A 20,799-nucleotide genomic window follows, 5' to 3' on the forward strand; every position below is an offset into this window, starting at 1 on the left:
TCATATAATGAAGAATGACATATAAGGCAGGATGTCATGTAATGCAATATGTCATATAATGCAGGATCTAATGCAGGATGACATATAGTGCAGGATGACATATAATGCAGGATGTCATATCATGCAGGATGTCATATAATATAGATATAGATGACATATAATGCAGGATCTAATGCAGGGTGACATATAATGCAGGATGACATATAATGCAGGATGTCATGTAATGCAAGATGTCATATAATGCAGAATGTCATATAATGCTGGATGTCATATAATGCAGGATGACATATAATGCAGGATGTCATATAATGCAGGATGTCATATAATGCAGGATGACATATAATGTAGGATGTCATATAATGCAGGATGTCATAATGCATGATGACATGTAATGCAGGATGTCATATAATGCAGGATGTCATAATGCATGATGACATGTAATGCAGGATGTCATATAATGCAGGATGTCATAATGCAGGATGACATGTAATGCAGGATGACATGTAATGCAGGATCTAATGCAGGATGACATATAATGCAGGATGTCATATAATGCAGGATGACATATTATGCAGGATGTCATATAATGCAGGATGACATGTAATGCAGGATGTCATATAATGCAGGATGTCATAATGCAGGATGACATTTAATGCAAGATGTCATATAATGCAGGATGTCATAATGCAGGATGACATGTAATGCAGGATGTCATATAATGCAGAATCTAATGCAGGATGACATATAATGCAGGATGTCATATAATGCAGGATCTAATGCAGGATGACATATAATGCAGGATGTCATATAATGCAGGATGTCACATAATGCAGGATGACATATAATGCAGGATGTCATATAATGCAGGATGACATGTAATGCAGGATGTCATAATGCAGGATGACATGTAATGCAGGATGTCATAATGCAGGATGACATGTAATGCAGGATGTCATATAATGCAGGTTCTAATGCAGGATGACATATAATGCAGGATGCAGGATGACATATAATGTAGGATGTCATATAATGCAGGATGTCATATAATGCATGATGACATGTAATGCAGGATGTCATATAATGCAGGATGTCATAATGCAGGATGAATGTAATGCAGGATCTAATGCAGGATGACATATAATGCAGGATGTCATATAATGCAGGATGACATAATGCAGGATGTCATATAATGCAGGATGACATGTAATGCAGGATGTCATATAATGCAGGATGACATGTAATGCAGGATGTCATATAATGCAGAATCTAATGCAGGATGACATATAATGCAGGATGTCATATAATGCAGGATGTCATATAATGCAGGAAGACATATAATGCAGGATGTCATATAATGCAGGATGACATGTAATGCAGGATGTCATATAATGCAGGATGTCATAATGCAGGATGACATGTAATGCAGGATGTCATATAATGCAGGATGTCATAATGCAGGATGACATGTAATGCAGGATGTCATATAATGCAGGTTCTAATGCAGAATGACATATAATGCAGGATGTCATATAATGCAGGGTCTAATGCAGGATGACATATAATGCAGGATGTCATATAATGAAGGATGACATATAATGCAGGATGTCATATAATGCAGGATGACATGTAATGCAGGATGTCATATAATGCAGGATCTAATGCAGGATGACATAATGCTGGATGTCATATAATGCAGGATGTCATATAATGCAGGATGACATATAATGCAGGATGTCATATAATGCAGTATGTCATATAATGCAGGATGACATGTAATGCAGGATGACATGTAATGCAGGACGGCATATGATGCAATATGTCATATAATGCAGGATGACATATAATGCAGGATGTCATATAATGCAGGGTGTCATATAATGCAGGGTGTTATATAATGCAGGGTGTCATAATGCAGGATGTCATATAATGCAGGATCTAATGCAGGATGACATATAATGCAGGATGTCATATAATGCAGGATGTCATATCATGCAGGATGTCATATAATATAGATATAGATGACATAATGCAGGATCTGATGCAGGATGTCATATCATACAGGATGTCACATAACACTGGATGACTTAATGCAGGATGACATAATGCAGAACACTGACTTTAATGTAAGTAATTACATAACCTTATGACTTCACCAAAAAACTATCTACTGGTAGCATCATTAGACTGCATGCTATGTTGAAATTCAAGAGTGACAGAGAAAGAAGAGAAACAAGGAAATAAGAAAACAAGAATAGACACAACATAAAGATGACAGTAAACAAATAAAAGAACTATGTTTAATTTTTAATATATTTTTGTTTATTTAGGTTATTGCTCATTAACATGTTCATGTTTAGCTCTATAACAATGTGGTGTAATAACCAACCATAACAAGGGTCTGTACACCGGGTGCACTCACCACAAGCGCACTGACAATATACACATACAAGAAAGCTGCTATATACACATACATACATACAGGTAACTACAAGTTCACGATCATAGCTTCCCGCAATGCACCATTTGGTTAATTTACAGCAGCTATACATAAAATTCTAAATATTTTACAAATTAGTGCAACATGGGAAGCCCAGTTGCAAGCACAATAGCACTTCATATTGGTTTGTGATCAAGCAACTGATTGATATTTTACCCTCTTAACCTCTGACCCTCAAAACTTGGGTTGCCAAATGTTATACAAAATAACTACACTTCACTTTTTTTTTACTGTAAGTAAAAAAAATGTGCTGAAGCTATCTCTCAAAATTATAAAGAAACTGAATATGTATTTCACTGTTAATCTCTGAGGTCAATTTTCAATTCAATTTGTTAGATCTTTCCTTTAAAAAAGTAATCAAAATTTACGGATATGTTTGAAATCAATCTGGAAAATTAATTTATGATACAATTTAATTCACATAATGCACCGCCTACTGCATGTACTTGCATATAATTCACACAATGTCTCAGATTTCATGTCACACATGCATTAGTATATCAAAGTCTAGAACTGTTTGAAATAAAAATTAAAACAAAGATGACAATGATTGTCCAAATCATGCAACAGCAGATCTGGGTCGATCCTGCTAGCATATACAGTACACTGAAACTGAGATGACCCAAGATTTATTGGCACTCAAGGTACAGTATATACTCACTTATAAGTTGAGTCCAAGCTGCAAACGACATAGACCCTGATCTGCTGACACATAATGTGCAAGCAGATCAAGGTCTATGTTGCATGTTCCACTGATTACTCCAAACAAACTGCAAAGATCCCAATCTGTCAATGCATTATGCAACAAAAGATCTGGGTCTGTACAGTTTGCTGTTAAACTAGACTTATGAATGAGTACATACTGTAAACGATACAATAAACATCAGTACTTGACCACAAAGTTTGCAATAATTACATTTACTAATTATCTATCACACTGTTATAATATTTTACACTATGTACAACTCGCACTATGCAATGCACAATTTGTGATTCCTAGAGTAAAACATTTGTAAACTCTTTTCTTAAATAACAAGACAACAGACTGGGCCCATAGTATTCAACTATAATTAAAAAAATAATAATTCTGCAGCACAGAAAAATGTATCTGTATATTAGATGGTGAATCTCCTGAAATTAAAGAACTAAAAATCCAAAGAGAACGGAAGTCCTGAACAAACTGAACTTGGGCACTAAAGTTTAATGTTAAAATCTGTTGTGCACAAGAAACTAACTTCCAATACACAAAACAGCAATATCATAGTTCTGATTCTTTAATTAATGCCCTTCAAATTCCATGTTTATGCAAACATCATGTACAAAAAGTGTACTGGTACTTTCTACTATTAGACTTAGTCCAAGATTTTTCAATGAAAGCAAAGTCAATCCAAAAATGCTTATGATCCAAACAACATCAATCTCTTGGGCTCAGTAAAATTTATTTTTATTATTACAACCAAGAACTGCATACTTGAGCATTTTAGCACATTTCTGTTCTAGAGGATCAATAAGTCTAACATGAACAACACATTACATGCCCACCTCGTGCTGAATACTCCTTGATAGAGATGAAAGACTTATGCAGAAACTACTTTTCTTTCTTCAGTCACAATAAGCTTGACCTTTGACCCATTCACTTCAAAATCAATAGGATTCTTCCTTGCCCCCAAGTGCAAGCCTTCCACAAAGTTTGTTCCAAGTATGTAAGGTAGAACTGATGTTATTATGCTGCAACACTTCAGTTATAGTTATCTTGAAATGTCACCTCTCAAGTCCAAATTCAATAAGGTTTTGTTTGTTTTTTTAACCTCAGGTGCAAATCACCCATAAAGTCTGGTACCTGCAGAGTGATGGAAAACGTGAGTTATGGTGTGAAAACCATTTTCCTTCTGTCAGTCAGTGACCTTGACCTTTTATATGTTGACCCCAAAATTGATAGGATTTGTTTCCTATCCACAAGTGCACACCATCTACAAGAGTTCTGGGTACTGTAGATGGTGGAGAACTTGTGTCATTGTGGGGGAGGAAATTGGAAAAAGACATGGACATGTATACAGATGGACATTACAACATGATACACAGTTCATTAATTTATCTTGTCTGGAAAAATACATCATGCTCGAATTCATCCATAGTGCATATTGTATATTCTTCAATAGAATACATAAAGCTTGTTCTTAATAAATGAATTGTTCTTAACAAATTAAAAGCAACAGAAATATTTTCTCTAACAGATATGTTCCTTTCTGGTTAAATTATGAATACATTTTTATTTTTTTCAAAGCATTAGAGTCTTCAAATGAACTGATCACAAATTAAAAGAAAAAAGATCAACACAGATAAATCACTTGGTTTTCAACATAGGGAAACTGATTATACTGAACTTTAAATAAAAGCAGCTTTGTAAAACTCTCCCAAAATTAACTAGGCCAACCACTCTTTGTTTCAGCCACAAGATGTTAATCAATACTTAAATTCGCTAACCTCAAATAGTGAGACAAATGAAGTGGCAAGTCTAGATTTATTGAAATCTATGTTGACAGCTAAAGCATAACACGAAACAATGCACAGAAAATCCTTATTTGTAAAAAGTTCCTTTCTGCATAGAAACAAATGATATGTTAGCCTATAAAAAATTCTGCGTAAATTAATTATTGTTCCAGGATGTTCAGAAGGAAGACATTAAAATACATGCTGCTAATGTCACCTTAAGTCTTCATATATTAATCAATTCCATGCAATGGAATGATTTGCCATAAATTTATATTCACCCAGCATTATAGCTACTTATACTACAGCTATATCCACTGTTATTTTCAAATGGAATTTTCCATTCTCTAGATGGAAACATTTAATTTCAAATGGAATTTTCCATTCTCTAGATGGAAACCTTTATTTTCAAATGGAATTTTCCATTCTCTAGATGGAAACCTTTATTTTCTTAATACTGATGAAAACCTGATAGGCCTATTTGCCAAAAAAATGTTAACCAAAATGTTACCATGTGGAGACTTGCAAGTAGAGAATCCTTTTTCTTTTTTTAAATTTTTTCATTCTTTGTACAGTAGTTTCCTTACATGGGATGGCAACTGGCAAACATCCATGATTTGAAACTGGATGAACATAATCTGTGCACCAAGGCAGGGGTGTAAATTTACCAGTGACCATTCAAGTAATTGCTTTGTTTCAAAAGTTCAGTCTCTTTGCAAATGCAAATAACTATTCTTTTTCTTTCTTTCTTAATAATGGAATTTAAGTATTTATTTGCTTGTATGCTTTCTTTTCTATTATGTAGTTGAATTTTGTTAAAAAGTAGCAAAATCCTGCACAATTAGAATATCCTTGTGATCTTAAACCAGATCGGAAAAATGCACAAGCACAACTGAAAGTAAACAACAGTACTAAGCTGAAATCTCGTTTCAATGTTTAGAAAACCAAAGACACACACACACACACACACACACACACACACTTCTCATTTAATGCTAAAGTCTATGGGATTCTAAAAATGGAAACCTTGTTTATTGCAAAGTACTGGAATTAAATAATATATTTTTAGCACTTGATGTTTCAATTTTCTTTGGATCATAGCAGTTTGAGTTAGCTTGGAATTAATGAAGTTTCTAAGGAGCAATTACCAGTCACTATTACTGTTCTGTTACTGCTTGTGCATGGGATGGTTTGGGGAATTATTAGGACTGTCATTTTTATCTGACTTAATCCACTGCTCATTGCTACCCCTGCATGTCAACACAAGGAAAATGGTTAGGACTTAAAATTTCCAAAAATCTAGTGTCTCCATGAACTTATGCTCATTGTGAAATTGTTAGAAATTGATATGGTGAAAGTCTGCAGTACCAGCCATTTATAAAAGTATAAAAATAATTTGAATAAACCAATGTGTGATTTCCTTTAGTAATATGACATAAAAAACGCATGTAAGTAGGAAATGATTCCTTTCAATCCTTTGACAGCTTTTCCAGAAAAATAAGGAAAAGCACTAAATATTCCGATATATTCTTTAGTAAACTGGTTTCAGAGCTATTCAAAGAGGAAATCAAATAGAGACATACTCTGATACTTAATGCCAAGTACTAATTACTAATGTGTTTGCTCATATACAACACACACTCAATTGCAAACAGTGCAGACCCAGATATGCCACTTCATGATGCATCAGAAGATCAGATTCTATGAAGTTCATTTTCTTTATTTTATTCCTTATAGCAAATGGCACAGACACAGATTTTTCCTTACATACTGCACCAGCAGACTGGGGTCTATATTTCAAGTTCTATGGATTACTTCTAACAAACTACATTGACCCATATCTGTCAGAGCATTATATGATCACAGATCTTGGTACATGTTGCTTATAGTTCGATTCTACATATGAATGTATATGTGGTAAGTGTTTTTGTTGTACTGATTACACCTAACATACTGCATAGATCCAGATTTAGGTCTATCATCTTTACAGCTGGATCTAACATTTACAAAGAGTACATATGGTAAGTGTATGCTGCCAGCTGTTGGGCATTTGCTGTCAGTTGTTGGGCCTATGCTGTCAGCTGTTAGGTGTATGCTGTATATGGTTAAACGCAGTAACACGGCCCTATGAACAATAAAGCATCACTTGTCAGTGTGACATCCTATTTCATATCGAGAATGAAAAAAGTGTAATCTCATAAGAATTGTTCCTAAGTTTCTGATAAATTTAATATCCATGGTTACTGTCCCTTTCATCTGTCAGGAACAAAAGAATATCTGATATAGGACACATCCCTACAAACTACAAATCTTACCCTCTGTAATTTAACCAAAGACAACACTTTGATCTGAACAAACAACAAATCCCATTACAATTAAAGACTCGAATTATCACAATACTTTAAATATTCATGGCTGTCAAAAAGAAATGAAGCCTTGCAAAGAAATGCCATTTTTGTCATTATTCTGAAGTTCCCGTTGATGGTAATAGTACCAGTCACACATTTTCACAGCCCTGCTTATGTTGTCTATATTTGCTGATAGTCGAGTCAAACTGCAAATAACAAAGATACTGATCTGTTGTACCATAATGCACCTGCAGATCAGGGTCTCTGTTGTTTGTACTAATGATTATTCCTAGCAAACTCCAGACCTAGATCTGCCAGTGCATTAAGCAATGTCAGATCTGGGTCTGTGCAGTTTGCAGTTGGACTGATCTTATTAGTGAGTATATACAGTACATCAAAATTTACTGAAAATGTTTCAAAAAGTTGTTAAAATAAAATAAATAATTATAAAATGTTTTATGTCTTGTAATCATTGCAACAGTAAACATTGCTCTTGAAGGTCAACGTGTTCATCTTTGGCCAAATTACGATAAAAATCAACATCATTCTGAACAGATCATCAACATGGTTTGAATATCACAGATAGTTAACAAAGGCACCCTGGAAAATCTTCTCTCTCCATCTCCTATTTCTTTCACCTCCTTGCAACAACCTTTTCTTACCACTATCACATTCTCAGACAAATGCTGATTCAAATGAACACTATGACATAATCACACATTCCATTCTATCTCTGAGTAAACACCATTCATCTCATACACTCATATCGCTGAACACTATACATAAACAGGTGAGGTCGTTGTTGTTGAATCAGAGTCTCGCATAGGATAGGGATGACCCCCATCATCGAAAAAACGCCTGAATGTGAATTCAATGAAGGCATGCTCAGGGTATTTTCCATTTTCTGGATGATCTAACTTTTTCATTTCGTCATCTGACTCATCATTAAATTTGTCTGGGTCAATAGGATCAAAGTTGGATGTGTCCATTGCATGGCGGATTTGGGGAATGTACAGAGCTGTTTGTCGACGTAGTCCATCAAATTGAATTGCAGAAAAGAACTGATGCTTTTTAATCTCTAGTGCTCCTTCCTTTCCAAGTCTGTTTTCTGCAGCACAGCACAATCGCATTATCAGATCAGTCGCTGGTTCCGAAACATTTGCCTCTGTTGGAATTTTCAATGTCTTTTCCCAATGAATTACCTAAAATATAATAAAAAAATATTTTGTCATATTTGCTACAAAATAGGTAAAATTTGTAGTACAGAACCCACTGTCTTATCTGCACCCTATGCTATTATGTACCCCTAACTTTTATGTATCCCTAACTTTATCTTGATCAACAGTATATTTGGGATATTTTAGAGCAAAACTATTAACTAAAAATGCATAAAATGCAAAATCATTCAAACAATCCAAAACAATTTAATTTTAAGCATTCAGTCCAAACAATTCAGCCTGCCATAAAAAAACCAAATATTTTATAATGATGCATTTGATCAATATAAGCATTCTCTTTTTCTGCTTCATACAAAAAGACCAGTTTACCAAACTGGTTTTCTTTAATAAAGATCTTGCTTGTTTGCAAGAATAACAGCATCTACCATATATACATGCTTATAAGGCAAGTCCATCTGCAAACTGCACAGATCCAGATCTGCCACTGCATATTATGCCAGCAGATAAGGTTTTGTGCAGTTTGTTAATCAGAAGAACATACACCTTAAACTGTAGGGCACTTTATGATATGGCATATTAAAATCATTTTTTTGGCAATCTGACTTGACTTATAAGTGAGTATAGATGGTATTCAATATTTTTAAATCAGTTGCTTTATGAAATGAAATAAACCATGGGTAATGTTGATTTCAAGACAGTGCTATGCTACTGGTGATTATCATGGCAGGGTCAAATAATGTGACCTGATGGTCTGGCCTTTCATTAGAATAATCCTTCCAGCACTTATCACGGAAATGATGCTTTGTGCAAAACACTTCTCTAAACCAAAGACACAAAATGTATGCTTGTTGTGTTACCAATTTTTCATCTGGACAGGGCCCCAATGAATATTCTTGCAAGCTTAACCAAGCTTTTATGGCATTAAGGAACCAGAGTGCATGAGTCCCTCTAGATGACATACCAGTGCAATGAAGGGTAAACCTTTGCTTTAGGACACACTGCAATAGCAATGGCAAAGTTCAGACCCTCAACACTCGGATCCTACGACAAAGTGTCTAGCATTAGGCCATATTGCTTTGCATGTTGCATAAAAGGGCTGATTAGTTATTTATGGCATAAACGTACTTGAGTAACATTTTAATGCTAAGGAAAATAAAATGTTTTGCCCAGACACACTCATACATGCCAACCCCTGGCGAGGAAAAAGTGTAATCCAAGTGGACAAAAAGAGTAATCTGAGAAGAAAAAGAGTAATCCATATATAAAATGAAACAAATTCAATGAGCATATCTACAAAATGATTTTTAAAACCCCTATTGTCATTAAAAATCAATTATTACAGTTTTCATATGTAGCACTTTTAGATTTAAAAAGCAACAGACTCGCATGTTGCATTTCAAAACACTATGTACCAGCTGAGACTATGAATGTTTTGCACACCAGTAGAGCATTAAGTACTACATTACTAAGCCTGGATCTGAATTCAGTTTTATTTTTTTTAACAATACAGAACAATCTCTCAATGCCAGCATTCGAATGGTAAAGAACCAATATTCTGTTCATAATCTGACAAAGAAGAGGAAATTTATTTCTTCCAGTTATTGGGTCGTTTAGCTGGGAAATAAGATGAAAAAAAATCAACTCTGCATGAAGTACATTGTCTGGTAGAATGTCAACTTGATACTTCAGGCATTCTTCTAATTTATTGGCAGCCTTTTGTGCAGCAAGGTGCATCAAATGACAGAGACAACCTGTGATGTCTGTTGATGAGACCTTTTTCAAAATATAGAATGCAACTCCTTTATGAATACCAGTTATCACTGATGCATTATCAGCTGAAAACCATACATTTCTGCCAATTTATATCACATTTATTCAAAACATTATTATGTAAATCAAAAATGTTTTCTACAGTGGAATTTACTGCTAATTCTGACAATGAAATAAGAGCACTCTGACTTTGCCCTTTTCATTGTGAAAGTCTCTTACACAAACTGGGTACAACTTTGTGTCATCATAATTACTACTCCCGTTTGTGGCAATATAAATGACCCAATTTTCATGGCTTCTGCAATTTTAAGAGAAGTATCTTCAGCTAAACACCGAACAATATCAGGTGATTTTGCTCTTGCACATGCATGTATTCTGCAATTGATCACAGGACCAACATAACCTTCTACCGCTAATGGTACTCTGTGTTTTATTAAGTTGTAGTTGTTGTAGGGTTTAACACGATTTTTCAGCACACGATAGGCTATACATGGCGGCCAGTATTAAAGGTGGAGGAAGAACCCAGGAAATCCACGGAAAAAACCACCGACCCATCAGAAGCTACTGGCAAGCTCTCTCACATACCCACATTGGCCGAATCCGAGACTCAAACCTACGCAGACAGAGGTGAGATGGCAGTGATCCGTAACGGAGAGTGCTTTAGACCACTCAGCCACTCGGGGGCCCTGTTCTATTAAGAACTCGGTAAATAACACCTATGCATTTATAACATTTGTGTCCACAACTGAGTTTTGCTGTAAAATAAACGTTACCTTAGTACTAGAATTAGTATAATTCAAGATTTTAGTGTTCAAGTGTTGCTCCACATTAAATTTATCACCATGAATAATATTAAAATCATTTCCACGCAGCCTGCAATGGGTGTGAATCTGCCCTAGAATGGAACGCTGTGTTATGTAATTAATGTATTCATCTCTGATGTTTTTTGTCTTTATTTAATCTTTTCTAGAATACGGTCTGTGGGATTAATGGGATGTTAATAAAAACGAGAAAACAAATTATTAATTTCTTTTTGGAAGGGGGATATACTGAAATCGCGTAATCCATATATGTTTATGCATAAGGCATAATTTAGTGGAAAAAAGCTTAATGATTACGCCAAAAGCATAATGGTTGGCATGTATGCACATGCTAGGGCAGTTGACCAAAGCCGATCGGAGAATTATTTAAACCCACAATCTACAAACTGTGAGCATGGCATCCTAACCAATGTCCCACCATAGCTCCCAGACGGAAGAGGGTGATGCAGTGCTGGTGTTGGCAGTAATGAGCAGAAGGATGACAATAGTTAACCGTTATAGATAATTACCTTAAACTGAGTTTCTTGTGGGGTTGCAGCATAAAAAGGTGGTTGTCCTACAAGCATCTCATACAGGATGACTCCAACACTCCACCAATCACAACATGAAGTGTACCCTAAAAAATGCAAAATATGCAGTTAGCACTTTTCAACAATGATATCTGCCTGCATATATTAAGAATTTACAACCAAACTGCAAACAGCATGGACCCAGATACGATCTGCCATAATGCTGTCATTGCATAATGTCCTGGCAGATCCAGGTTTACATAATTTATACATGTTCTACAAGCATCTGATTAAACAGCAAGCTATGCAAATTAGGCATGGAGATAAAAAAAAGTCTGAGCTCGAGTTTCTACTAAAATTCCAGCCAGAAAAAAACTTTGAAGGAAAAAACCCACATCACTTATGACTTAACAAAACTCAAATTTCAAGCTCAAGATTTCCTGGCTGAATCTGGGTCAGTGCTGTTTAGATCAGTGTATTTGATACAAAGATATGCTAAAGCTCAACAATTTCAGGATTTTACAGAGTTATCTTAAAACTACATCAACAATGACCAAAACTTCTCTTATTTGGCAGAAGTTTTTGTTTACCTATTACTCTTTTCTACCAATCCCATGAACCTGTATATTTTAAATACCAGAAATGGTGATTAAATACCAGAAACAGTGATTAAATACCAGAAATGGAATAATCATAGCTCTGCTTTGAGATGTTCCAAATGTATAACCAGTTTAAAAGATACAGAATTTGAAAAGACATGAATCAAGTTAAAAAGTTAATGAGGAATTAAAAAATGATTTCAAATTATGCATAAATGAACAGTATGAAAACACAAAATCTTTATAAAGATTATACTGAAGAAATATTTTACCTAGAAATGTGTACTAGTATGAATTTCAATATCTGAGAGATTGTCTTTTTACTTCAATGTAAACTCACCTTGTCTAAGTAGCACCTCTGGAGCAATGTAGTTTGGAGTCCCAACCAGCGAATGAGCTAAACATCTCTGACGATCACGATGCTTGCGCCGCTCCAGTGTTTTGAATCGCGAACAATTGCACTCTTCTGGTGGATTATTGGTCATACAACTGACTTCCATTGAATCCTGACGGGCATGGGAACCCTCTGAAATGACAAAATTATAAAATCAGGTCAGGGGAGCTGTGAGGTACAACACATTCTAAATTTATACTAAAAAACAACAAACATTAATTTTTTGTTTCTAAAAAAGTGTGAGGTGAGAATAAATGACAACAGGTCCCCCAATCCATTTCTCACTCAAGACACCACCTATCTTACCCAGGAGACCACTTCTGCATTCTCACCTTTAACCAAATTCTGCTGTGTGGATGTCTGCACAGCAGAGGAAAATAAAATGAAAGCAAAACAATTGCTGTCTAGGCATAAGTTATCAGCTAATACAACCTGGTAAACTCAGATTAGTTCCCCCTGGCAATGGCTAAATCCTTCTCATCTTTAACAGTACAAGTCATACTTAGAACATTGTAATCACAGACTCATGACATTCTTCACTTCTATTCACAAGCATATGTATGCATTTCAAGCTAGCTATGGCACATACCATTGTGTAATGCACAAGAGAAGTTCAACCCAAAATTTCAAAAAATACCTGCCTTGCCACAACTTTTTGTGACATGCAGCTTATTCTAAATCAGATCTCATCCACCTTAAAATTAGATGCCTTACAGTATGCCCTCATTATAATGTTGTCCATAGAAACCATCAAGTAAACTGCCATACAGGTGTAAGTAAGTACATGGTACCAATGTTTGAAATGGGATCCATGACCACACCTGCCTTTTACTTGGAACAATGTTATAATGAAGGGCCTTGAAACAGTAATGGTGTTATAATAAAGGGCCTTATACTTGGAACAGTATTATAATGAAGTGCCTTAGAACAGTAACAGTGTTATAATAAAGGGCTTTATAATTGAGACAGTGTTATAATGAAGGGCTTTGTAACAGGAACAATGTTATAAGGAAGGGCTTTACACTTGGAACTGTATTATAATGAAGGTCATTATACTTGGAACAGTGTTATAGTGAAAGGCCTTGTACTTGAACAGTGTTATAATGAAAAATCTTGGGAGTTAGGAATTCTGGTAATTGTCACTTTTGTTGGGAGTGGGTGGTGGGTGGGAAGGACCACCAGTACTCCAGTCACGTGAAACATAAAGGTCCTGTGTGATACAAACCAGCTAAGGAGCTGTGAAGCATTGCAAAGTCAAAGTAGCACTTATTTTAGTAAAACTATACAGTACTTGCATTCCCTTAATCAATATGGAGGCTGTGCCTATTGTCTTTTACTAGTAAACTCAGTTACTGTAAATTTAAATGTGAAGCACACCACAGTACCAACATATGATCTCTGCACTGTGAACATGATCAAGAATTCTATTATATGGGGAAGTGGACACTAAGAACAGTATGGACATTACATATTTTGGAACTTCTAAATCTGTACTATATTAGCTTTTAATATTAGGAATCATTTTTGAATACTTTACCATATATACTCATTTACAGGTCGAGTCAAATAGCAAACAACAAAGATCATTCTCTGCCAAAGCATAATGTGCCTGCCAATCAGGGTCTATGTTGTTTGTTGAACTGATTACTCTTAATAAACTGCACAGACCGAGATCTGCCAGCACATTATGTGATGGCAGATCTATGTCTGTGCAATTTGCAGTTGGACTCGACTTATAAGAAAGTATATATGGTATTATCATATCAGCGTATGGAATTTAATCTATCTAGGCAGTTACATTAACATTATTCTAGAACTGGGATGGGCAAATCAAAAGTACAGCTTATTTTGATTGAAGATGTCATAGAGTTCAGGATGGTATAGACCCTTAAGTATGTTCAAATCAAAATGGTAATGATCTTCCGGTCATTTTCCTTGAACACCTGACTATGTCCATGGATAAGAATATGACAAATGACCCTATATTATAAAACCTGAACAAGTCAGAAGTCATGTGAGCCAGGCACTTTACATGGCTATATACAAACAGTACATGGTTTCTTTTGGAGCCCTTCATCTAGGTACCTTAATTTGTAAATAGATCTACCAAGGTTCTGCATCAGCCCCATCCATCTCTCAGCTTAAGCCAGCTAGATAAGCATACACATTTTCTTTAAAATCACACTTTGTACCAGATACCATGGAAACATGTTTGGGTCATTACTGATCACTAGCACAACCATCTTGTAATGGGATATATACAGCAGCTGTGTCATATTGCCCTCTTCACTCCACACCCTTGTGCCTTCTTACAAGAGTGTCAAAAAGGAAATTTATACAATTATAGTCTCCACAATGAAGAGGTTGTCTGAGATTACAATACAGATCTTAAGAGCTCCACTCAAAAGAATAACACCTAATCACATTCCTCAGCAAGTCCTCATGTATTGGTATCAACTCTATTCATACCATATATCCTTTTTTAATGCTTTTAAATAAGGGTATGGGACCATAATAAACAAGAGTGCTTGTTCTTGTTACTGCTGTTATTATGGGTCCTGGAATTTGATTTTTCTAGAGAGGAAAACATGTTGCCAATATATAGATTCAATTTCATTACGTCAGGTTTCAGTGCCTGTTGTTGCTGTTATTGCATTGGTTGAGGTATACCATCTTGAACACTTAGCTACCAGCTTACACTTCACACTTAACGAGATTTGGTACCGAAATGTGTCACTGCTGGTGATGTACATAATTTGAGCTTCTGGTATTTGCATAATATGCTGGCCTCCTATACAGACAAATCCCAAGTCTCTTCTATGGACTGAAAACTTATGGGGAAAATTATTCCTTAATAAAAAAAAAAGAGGGGGGAATTTATAGCATAGGAAACTTTTAATGTAACAAACAGCTTGCAAAAAATGCTGCATTATTTTCATGCAAGTGATTAATCTTCAGCACAATCTTTTCGAAATTAAAATGCCAAGCAAATTCCAGTTGTCAATCTCTACCATTATTCATTCATTAAATTTCACCTATATTCAGTAAAGGAGGAATTTCAAATCATTTTTATTTCCAGACTAGACAGTGACCTTGAAATTATGTCCTTGACTTTGATAATAATGTACAGTATTAATAATACAGTACATGTATTAGAACCAATACAGTATCTTCCAACTAGGTTATGTTCACAATTTTACAACCAGAAAAATTTGAACCTATGATTGAAAATCTGTCAAGGTTTCACCACATAAACCATCATGGCTGTCAAAGCATAGGACACTTAAGGGCAGCAAAAATTTTGTTTGAAAAAGATGTTTGCCGAAACTTAACCTAGGCTTGTGTAATGTAGATGATGATATCACATTACGATCGCAAAGCGGCACCCAGACTTGTGAAATGGAGCTGATGCTGACATCAAATTACAATTACAAAGCGGCTTTAATGCCTTGCATGCTCTTAAAAAAACAGTGACCCAATGACACATTATATACATGAAATTCTCGAAGTAACAATGCTGATTTCCCAATACAAGGATTCTTGAATATTCAAGAGTTTAAATACTAGCATAATACTTGCTTGAAAGTTGAGTCCAACCACAAAACTGCACAGACTCAGACCTCCCATTGCATAGTACTTGCTTGAAAGTTGAGTCCAACCACAAAACCGCACAGACCCAGACCTCCCATTGCATAATACTTGCTTGAAAGTTGAGTCCAACCACAAAATTTCACAGACCCAGACCTGCCATTGCATAATACCTTGGCAGATCTAGTCAGTTTATTCGGAGTTATCAGTGGAACAAACCACATAAATCCTGATCAGCCAGTGATGTAAGTGGTGGCAGATCAATGACAATGTTGTTTGCAGTTTGGCTTTACTAATAAGTGAGTATATATGGTAGCTAATTTGGTATGCTTTGCATGCACAGGTCTGGACAAGGTGCTTTAATGTAATCTACAGTTGTATGACAAGGACTCAAATGAAGTATCATATTACCCAAGAAAATACCTGGTTCTATCCTTTTTTTGCATTTCTGTCCAGAACAGTTAAATAAACAGGATAATGCATGCTATAAATAAACTTTAACATTAACATAATTCCATTATTTACATTCCCCTAAGTCTCAACTGATAAAATTGGAGGCAAAAGGTCATAATTATGTAGAGACTCACCTGTTTCTTAAGTGTTAGAAACCAGAACATTTTTGTCATATTTATCGTAATCAACAAATCTGAGTTATGTTTACCTACACAAAATAATCAGTTTCCAACTGTACTAATCTTAATTATACATTTCTAATTGTAAATTCAGGTTTATCTCATTAGTGTTTGAGTATTAGCTTTCATAATCTCAATGCAGCATCAAGACCTGTCATAATTAATAAACTATACTGGTATGTGCTTGAACCACATAATCCAGATTTTGCTTTTTCAATCTCGGTATATTTTACAGGATAATTGATTGATTGATTGGTTGATATATTTTACCTAACACGTGTTAAAGATTTATTTTCTTTGTCCAATTAAGAGAGTTAATCTAAAATGCTGTACAAAGTGCCATTATCTGACATCTAGCAAGTTAAAAACAGTTGAAAATATAGGTCAAAGGGACCTAACATTTCCTCAAATACAGTACAATGTCTTCAAAGTTTACAAGAGAGATTTTGTTCTTGTCAAAACTGCCATAAAGAAAATGAAATTTCAAGAGCTATTCTGATTGTCATGAAGAATACATCCATATGTCCATGAATTTTACAGGTACTGGTCACCTTGAGTGTAATATTTTCAAGGTTCAAGGCTGGGACAGTCTAAGCTCACACAGCATCAAATATTTACTAGTTTACAAATATAAAATTTTTGAAAAGATGAAGATCATCAAAAAAAAAAAAACTCCAACAGTTTTTAGATGGTGGGTGAAAACTAACTTTTGAGTTAAGATTCTGCACAAGCAATGCCCAAGTACACTAGTACACTAAAAAATCTGACGTCTATTTTGCAAGGTAAAATTTGGTGACCACACAGAAAATTCTAGTGTCAACCTGGCATAAAATGTATAAAAATAAATGCACATGATTCTCTACAATGTTGTGTTTCATCTGCATAGTGAACTATAATGTGCTTCATACACACCAAATCTGAAATATTAAAAATTTAATATAACTCTGTTACAGTCAGTGGTCATTTATTGCAAACAAGGACTGACTGATGTTGTTGCTGTTAATTTAATTTTTTACAGCACAGTGATAAAAGCTGGTTGTTTAGTCTTGAGGCAAATGTAGTAAAGTGCCGTTCCCAATGACACACCACAGTAGCAGAGCCATAATTTTCCAATGGTAGGATTCAAACTCACTCTTTTGGTCAAGAGTCCAGTAACCCACTCAGTGACTGCATCTCCTGTGGATTGATGTAATTTTCAATATCACAATACTGTCAGGTAACCGAGTTTTTCCCATGGCTTAACAATTCTATAATCTATTGAAAATTTAGTAATTATTTACTTCCTATATGCATTCCTCTGATTTAAAAAGAGTGACAATGATAGTATGCACTTACAACAAAATCTTGTTCTTCTCAATTTAAAAAATGAGTCATTTTACCGACTGGCATACAATTTTTGTTAAGAACAGACATTATTGGGCAGACAAAAAAAGTGAATAGATCTGTGTGAAGTAAGCATCTCAATAAAGGATTAAATAAATACATTGCCTATTTGCAGTAAATCTTGTTTGTTGTAATATAACATCATAATGTTTAAGTCATCACTGATGACGCTGTAAATTTAAGACCTAAGTCTCAACACTTACTAACACGAGGACACACACACAAAATGGTATTATTACCCTGTTAATCCAATAATGAGCCCACGACTGATGATAAGAGAACTCCCCATTTTTATAAATTTAACCAACTTTTATGCAACAAAAACTACAAATAAGTCTGAAGACAGGCTCATCCCCACCCACCCATTTCAACAAATTTATGAAGCTAAGACTGACCCATTCAATTTGCATGAGCAAATATACTGCATACATACTGCCTAGGTAAAACTGTTCCTTCCTAATTACCATGTGATTATTTTCATGCCTTTTGTTAAGATCTTTTCTGGTTCAGCAGGATTCTATTCTTGATCTACATTTTCCATTCATACATGTATATTAATCAACTGTAAAAACTGGGCCATTGTATAGACATGGGAAATTCCTGTCTTAATATCAGAACAAACCAAATGTTGTTTACAACAAGTGTTTTGACAGTGTTCCAATTTTACTTCATTCTGGAACACATCAACTTTGTTATAGTATGTTTCTTTTTTATTAACTGTGACCAGAAAGAATTCTAAAAAAGTTATCTTTGATCCAATCGCAAAATGGGGTTCTTTTAATGGCATATTCGTCCCAAGCAATATTACTTTTAATCTTGCATATCTCAAAATTATTTCATATATATCAATTAGGTCTTCCCTAATTTTAATTATTTTCGTGTTGGCATTGTTTCAAAGCCAAAAAAAAATGAATACTTTTGTACTATAACTATTGTTGTATTCTTATAATAACCAGTGATTACCTCATTACACTCCTACTATATCTGGCTCAAATTTCCTCTAGTAATCGTTTTGACAAAGCAATCAATGCGAGAAAATCTTTCAAGTTCTACTGCCCACTAGAAATTTGTATTTGACAACATTTTAATTTTCTCCCTCCAAACAGACCCCTTGGGAACCCTTCGAACAGCTGAACTCCAGCTCTCACCCTAACCAATAAGGTTAAGCAGAGATATTCAGATTCCACATTTTGTTACCTAGATTAGTTTTAATTTAACATCAAAGGCTAATTACAGGTGAGTGAGTACAGGTTTGCAATTACATCAATACTTGTATGCATATTTTCAATCTATACATTTGGTACCATAAACAGTTTATCACGATGACCCTTATACAAATTTAGAATGAGGTCAAATATTTGAGCACATTATTTAAGTAGTGCTTTGAAGTGTCACCTGAATTACCTATGCCAGATAGAGACCAGATAAAAATGGGCACACAGAGTTAGCTGATGAGTTGAGGGATTATCTATTCTGTACAAGTAATGTGTCAACTATGACCAAAAACAAATGGATCTTTGAGAAGCCAACAAACAAGAGACCACAAGCATAAAGCTGGAATGTAGGTCCATTTCTACCACTTCTGGCATGCAGCTATAAACAAAAAATACCTTAGGTGACAGGAAAATGAATATAAAATGACATGAGAAATAAATTCATTTAACTATTTTCATAACCTGTTAGCAAATAGCAAAAGCTATCTTGTGGGAATGGATTAATATACTTAGAAAAATGCAAAAATATGAAAATAGAACTTAATTTTTTTTTAAACCTTGAAATTTACCAGCACAGAAATGTTTCCTTTGTGATTACATGTATATGTTAAAAGGCAAATAAACTTGTATCATGTCTCCAAGGTTATTTTCCTTTACACAGGTTCACCTCCCATTGAAATGTGTATCTTAATCCGGTACATGTATTTTGTGGGTTGTTTTTCATGGCAGTTGTAACACATTATCCAGGTTCTTCCTCCACCACTCATACTGGCCACCATGTATAGCCTATCTTGTACTGAAAAACGGTTTTACACCCTACAACAATATCAACAACAACAACAACACATTATCAACTCTATGATGCTAAGGAAATGTGAGACAAGCGTCTTTCACAAGCACCCACTGAGGCAGGTGACCCAGTCTGGCCTGGACAGGTATCAAACCCTTGACCCTTGGATTAGAATTTTTTATGGTTCCCATGAGCAGTATTATAGTGTGGAACAACTGTATCATAGAGTGAGGAGACAGCTGTATTAGTGTGGGACAGCTGTATTATTTACAAAACATATTCCTGGTGTGTGTGTGAGTGAGATTTGGATTTTTAATATAGCTTTAACAATTTTTCAGCCATAGCGCTACGATGTCTGCAGTGTGGCAGTTTATAGTGATGTTTAGCACTGGGGTATCATGCCGCAGACATGTAGCATGATGTCCCACCCAGTCACATTATCCTGACACCAGGCCAACCAGTCCTAACACTAACCTATTGATGCTGAGCGCAAAGACTGGCAGCTGTTAGTACCCTTTTTATAAGTCTTTGGTATGATTCAGCTGGGGATCAAACTCACGACCTCCCGCATCCAAGGTGGATGCTC

General features: G+C 35.1%; 1 protein-coding gene across 2 annotated transcripts in view; it reads right to left on the minus strand.

Annotated features, from left to right (window-relative positions):
• Nucleotides 1–2,296: 2,296 nt before the first annotated feature.
• The window catches only part of LOC149786565 (uncharacterized), a 94,261-nt gene continuing 75,758 nt past the window's right edge, over nt 2,297–20,799 (minus strand). For both annotated transcript variants that reach the window (XM_089977072.1, XM_089977074.1), the window contains 3 exons: nt 12,553–12,738; nt 11,614–11,720; nt 2,297–8,537 (listed from right to left, as the gene is read on the minus strand). In XM_089977072.1, coding sequence (XP_089833198.1) covers nt 8,112–8,537; nt 11,614–11,720; nt 12,553–12,738 — 719 coding nt within the window. In that variant the 3' untranslated portion in view covers nt 2,297–8,111. The remainder of the gene's footprint in view (nt 8,538–11,613; nt 11,721–12,552; nt 12,739–20,799) is intronic.

Source organism: Sinohyriopsis cumingii, chromosome 12 (assembly GCF_028554795.1).
Source record: "Sinohyriopsis cumingii isolate HCF-2022 chromosome 12, ASM2855479v2, whole genome shotgun sequence".
Lineage (NCBI taxonomy): Eukaryota > Metazoa > Mollusca > Bivalvia > Unionida > Unionidae > Sinohyriopsis > Sinohyriopsis cumingii.